This window comes from Notothenia rossii, assembly GCF_949606895.1.
Source record: "Notothenia rossii genome assembly, chromosome: 9".
NCBI lineage: Eukaryota > Metazoa > Chordata > Actinopteri > Perciformes > Nototheniidae > Notothenia > Notothenia rossii.
The window spans coordinates 76906652-76912651 of record NC_136907.1 but is presented as its reverse complement, the minus strand read 5'-3'; the positions used below and the strand labels follow the sequence as shown (position 1 = coordinate 76912651).

At 38.6% G+C, this 6000-nt stretch overlaps 1 protein-coding gene across 5 annotated transcripts in view; it reads left to right on the top strand.

The window, feature by feature from the left end:
• LOC307017664 (receptor-type tyrosine-protein phosphatase N2-like) overlaps nt 1-6000 on the top strand; it is a 244955-nt gene that overhangs the window by 235549 nt on the left and 3406 nt on the right. For all 5 annotated transcript variants that reach the window (XM_079647346.1, XM_079647345.1, XM_079647344.1 and 2 more), the window contains one exon: nt 4063-4136. In XM_079647346.1, the coding sequence (XP_079503472.1) occupies nt 4063-4136 (74 nt within the window). The remainder of the gene's footprint in view (nt 1-4062; nt 4137-6000) is intronic.

Sequence of the window (6000 nt, the reverse complement as noted above, 5' to 3'; positions counted from 1 at the left end):
TTTTCTTGCATCCAAACTCATTAAAGGGGCCGTTTTTGGCGAATCTGGGAAAAATTTCGATTTTTTTATACCATATATATATACACCAAAAACTCAGCGTTTTTATAATAACAGGGGGTCCGCGGGGTCTTAAAAAGTATTAAAAGTTGATAAATCAATTTAGCGAAAACTAAGGCTATTAAAAAGTATTAAACCGGATTTTCCAAGGTATTACATTTTGTAGCTTGTTTTCAATAAGTATATAAATGTTCCAAAGAGGTTGTATTCTACAGTCTGGCTGAATGTAATCATGGCGTAGGTGTGTAGTGTGATTCTGTGTACTTTATTTATGGCATCCCGTTGGATTTGACGCCGGTTGCTAAACAACATCGTTATGGGGAAATGCATGTCTGCGTCAAAATGGTTGGAAGATAAGGAGGAAGGACAATCAATTCTGTATATAGTCCATAGCCGCTTTCACACCGCAGGACTTTCCCCGGTACTTTGGTTCTTTAGTTCCGTTAGTACCAATAATGTTGCGTTCACACCGCCGGGACTACTCAGTGCCGGGAACTCTTTTGGCCATTTTCAGTCCCTGCTATAGAGGTGGTACGAACTTGGTGATAAAAAAGTGCCAATTTCTATTCTATTTCTATTGGCTGGGCGAATTGCAAACCACGCCCCGTTAGACTCTGATTTTTTTTTGTTAGGCAGCCATTTTTTTCCTCGCTACAAAACCACATCCACACCTGAGCGAGTAGTTTTTTTGTACTTTAAAGCAGTTATGACCACACGTACTACAACACCGGAGAGGTGGAATGATGAGGACGTGTCGGCTTTATACCCCCTCCCCCGTGTAACATGAGCACAAAGACAACAAGCTCAGTGAACTCCATCATGTCTGAGGTCGGAAAGTAAACAACTAAACTCATGTACAACGGGTGGGCTTTATACCCCCTCCCCCCGTGTAGTTCTTCTTCTCTCGTTTTTTTTTTGTACTTCCCGTGAAGTGGTTTTGCGGCCTGCCAGTAAACCCAGAGAAGAAGAAGACGAAGTGACGTCAGCGTAATCTTGCCTCAGGGAATGCGATTGGCACTAGCCCCCTGGCGGATTCAGTACCGTGGTACTTTAGTGCCGGCACTAAAGTACGGCAAGTCCTGCGGTATGAAAGCGGCAAATGTGAGGTAAAGTGTGTCGCCAAGGTAACCGGTTAAAACTCAAAGTGGCGATGAGATCTTAAAATGTGTGGAAAGGGTCCAAAGGTCCAAAAATACTTAAAGATCCAAAAATACTTAAAGTTCCAAAAATACCGTAAATTCCAAAAATACTTAAAGTTCCAAAAATACCTTAAATTCCAAAAATACTGAAAGTTCCAAAAATACTTAAAGTTCCAGAAATACTTAAAGTTCCAGAAATACTTAAAGTTCAAAAAATACTTAAAGTTCAAAAAATACCATAAATTCCAAAAATACTTAAAGTTCCAAAAATACCGTAAATTCCAAAAATACTTAAAGTTCCAAAAATACCGTAAATTCCAAAAATACTTAAAGTTCCAAAAATACCGTAAATTCCAAAAATACTTAAAGTTCCAGAAATACCACAAATGGTTGGAAGATAAGGAGGAAGGACAATCAATACTGTACATAGTAAATGTGAGGTAAAGTGTGTCGCCAAGGTAACCGGTTAGAACTCCAAGTGGCGATGAGGTCTTAACATGTATGGAAAGGGTCTTAAAAAAGGTCTTAAAAGGGATTACATTTGATTTCAGGATTCCTGTATATACCTTGAATATGCAACATACAATATGTCAAATGCACTTTTAAGACCTAAGAAATATATAAAATAATGCAAGTGACACAATGCTGCATCAACTTTCAACTATATAGTTCATGGTGGAAAGTGATTTTCATAACCTGTGTTGTCCATCAGTGTATTCAGAGGTTTTTATACCATATATTCATGTTTTAATCTTATTTAAGAATCAAACCATAACCTGTTTCTCCTTGTTAATGTATGTACCCGATATAACAACATTCTAAATTGTATGATAAAACATGACGTTGAAGGAAGTCTAGTTTTAAGAGTTGATTATATTTCACTAGTAACTAAAGGTGTTAAATAAATGCAGTGGAGTAAAAGTACACGATGTATCTCTGAATTGTCATGGAGTCGTAGTACAAGTACCTCTACATTGTACTTAAGTACTGAGTAAATGAACTTAGTGACACCACTGCTGAAGACATAAAGAAAACGAGAAATGGTGCAGAAGACAAAATGGTGCAAGTAAGGGAGAGTTTTCCCACAAAGACGGAAATCTTTTTTATGTATTTCTTATATATACCTTCCATTTTGAGGTTTTTCAGAACCAGCACAAAGGCCCTCAGCTCGTTAAGCCCTCCCTAAAAAGAAAAAAAAGCAGAAAGCGGCGTGTTGCAGCTTCCCTGGCTAAAAGGGAGTCTATTGTGTTGTAAAAAAAACCTGTGAAACTGAACAAGAACACGGAGTGAATGAGCCGCTGCTCTCCCACCATTCACTCTCTCGCTTTTATGCAGCCAGGAAGAAGCAATGTTATTATCTGTCACTACAAGAAAGGACTAAAGAACATTACTGCGCTTTTTGTTTCCTCGGGATGAAGGAGGACAAGGGAAAAACAAATGTAATTGTGTCTCTTTTGTTTCCCAGTCTGAAGCTGTCTCTCTCTATTTGACCTCCGACCTTGGTCTGTGTTTCTTCTCCTTTGTAAACGTATATTTGTGTACCTGGAGACATTAGTTGTCTTCACATTAAGAGAGGACATGAGGACATTATAAGCTTAATGTGAGTTTTAGTTGGATTTTTCTGCCAGCAGTTGTTTGTCTCAGACAGAAATGCGGAAAAAGAAATCTCATTAAGATATATTTATATAAAAATCTCTTTTGTGAAAGTGCATTAAGAGCCTCAGAAGCCAAGTCTTACATCTTGAGACGCATTAGTGTTTCAGGCTTTTAAGGCATTTTCTAACCTTCCTTTATTCTTCCATTTGCACAAGTTTCACTCCTTAGAGAGCCTCAGACTTTATTCAGCTTATTTCTGAGGACACTTTGAGAAATACACGTACAAAAAGACACTATTTATCAGCAAATGTTCATTTCTGGAGAAAGAAACCCCCTCTATATACATATGTTTTAAACATTCACAGTATTTAATATGGGAAACATGTTACATTTACTCAAAGAGATGACAGTAACCTTGATAATATTAGTTAATTTCACTGATAATTGTATCTTTATAAATAGTTATGTAAAGAAAAATATTAAAATCCTTCAAAATATGTCTGAATTAAGAGCTCCCAACTGTTAAGGCTTGTTTTTACGTCTAGAGAAAGCAAAGACATTTGAACGTTTGCTTCAACAATATAAAATCAGTAAATAATTTTAATCGAAAAATAGAGGTAGCTAACAAGTGTCTAAATGAGACGACTAAACGTCATCATGCCCAACATTAGCCGCCTTTAGCTTAGCGGTGGTGACCTGAAGTCATGTGACCGTGTTCCTTTATAGCCCAACATTAGCCACCTTTAGCTTAGCGGTGGTGACGTGAAGTCATGTGACCGTGCTGTAGTTCCTTTATAGCCCAACATTAGCCACCTTTAGCTTAGCGGTGGTGACGTGAAGTCATGTGACCGTGCTGTAGTTCCTTTATAGCCCAACATTAGCCTCCTTTAGCTTAGCGATGGTGACCTGAAGTCATGTGACCGTGCTGTAGTTCCTTTATAGCCCAACATTAGCCTCCTTTAGCTTGGCGTGTGTGTGTGTGTGTGTGTGTGTGTGTGTGTGTGTGTGTGTGTGTGTGTGTGTGTGTGTGTGTGTGTGTGTGTGTGTGTGTGTGTGTGTGTGTGTGTGTGTGTGTGTGTGTGTGTGTGTGTGTGTGTGTGTGTGTGTGTGTGTGTGTGTGTGTGTGTGTGTGTGCGCGCGCGCGCGCATAGAGGATTAATGTAATCTTGTGTTCTGAAGCGAGTCTGTATGAAACAGCAGACTGACAGATGTTAGCCGGATTATCTTGCTGCTCGTTTCATGTGTGTGTGTTTCTGTCCGTGTGTGACAGGTGCCAAGGAGATTGATATTGCAGCGACTCTGGAGCACCTGAGGGACCAGAGGCCAGGAATGGTTCAGACCAAGGTAATACACACACAATAGGCACTCATATCTCTTGTTTTAAAGTATGTTAAAGAAGTATCTGTATTATATTGTATTTATTTAATTAACTAATTAATTATTTCTTTATTTATAATTCTTTATATTTTTTTTGTATAATTGTTTATATATATTTTTGTATTATTATTATTTAGTGGTTTCAAAGTTGTTCAAACCGCCGACCTCTGCATAAAACCTTATTGTATCTGAAAGTCAGAAGCCTTGCTGGTGTTCTTTACGCCCCGTTGAGAGAAAAGCTGGATTTGATGTGTTCTTTCTTTCTTTCTTCGGCTCATCCCTTCGCATCAGGCAAGATCAATCGATTTGTAAAAAAGTAATTCAGCAGGGATTAAAGTCGAGCCCTGCACACATCACAGAGGAGTACTGTAGAGAAACCAAATGTCCGGGGATAACCTGCTAACACCTCCCAAAGGTAAAACTATCTGAGGACGAGCTTTGAGGTTCTTTTAACTTAATAAAAAAATAGTAAAAGGAAAAGTAGATAAAATTGATATGGAGCTCATTTTTAGGTGTGTGGTAATTAAAGTTAAACACACATATATTTTTAATAATAATAATAATACATTTCGTAGAGCTTTCCAACACATTTTCTTAATAATAAAAATTATAATAATCATACTAATACATTTTATTTAAAGATACTTTATATAAACAGGTTATTTTATTATATAAAAACACACTTAAAATACAAAATACACAATTTCACACTAAAAGCAGCTTGGCTTAGATTAGTGCTTTCGACAGATTTTTAAGACTTTTTTAAGGTTTAAAAGTCATTTTTGATATGCTACACTCATTAAAAACCCACTGTACAGTAACCTCCCATACTTCCCCGTCTCACGGTACGCCGGGTCAGCCTGGACACTTCAATTACCGGCTGATCTGTGGACATAATTAGAAAGGAGAGCCAGGATGTGTGTAAAACATTGGTGCTATCGATCCGGCTTTATTAAAGCGTGTTTCCTAAGCCAGCGGCTGTCACGCTGCTCCTCTCTCATCGATCCCCTCGAGTCCCAGCCGCGCCACTCAGGTTTCATTTCAGATTCTGGAGAGGGATGATGTTGTGTGTCTTCCTCTTCCTGTAATGATACTGCACATGCAGTCATAAGCATGGAAAGGTCTTCTAAATTGGACGACTAAGTAATTCCAGAAAGGCCTTTGTAGAGCAATGCAAGGCTCCAAAACTACAATAGACAATCCTGTGTTTGCATCTGTCCTCCTGTTCTCACCATGTTGTTATGAACAGGCTATGTGAAGGTGGAAAAGGAGTATACTGCCTTTAATCAAACTATAGATTGTATATTGAAGTGCTATTGTTTGAAATGCATGATGATCTGCGTCCCTTGTCGGACGTGTTGATTGTCTGTTTTCGTCCGAAATATATCTCGCTTTAAATGTTATGCTGCAAGGAATTGTGGACCCCATTTTATCCCTTTGTATATTTGGTGAAGGATGGTCCAGTGTATCCTTAGCCAGAGGACATAGTAAAGGAAGCATTACAGCTCCTTTCCTTAGCATTTCGAGCATTGGACCAACTTTTAGCACGTCTGCATCTTAGCTACTTCCAGGTCATTTCACGCAGTTCAATTACTTAAAGTGGATCTATCATGCTATATTTCAAACACATATTTTGGGACATACCTACAAAACATGTCTGTGAAGTTTTCTTTTCAAAATACCAAACAGATCATGCATTTTAGCCATGCCGCATTTCGCTCTATTTGCTCGTTTCAAGCCCTGTTTTTGACTACAGCGCCACCCACAGGCCTGGCATATGTACTACAGCGTCTCCAGCGCTTTCGAGCGGTCTCTCATTCAAATCTGGATC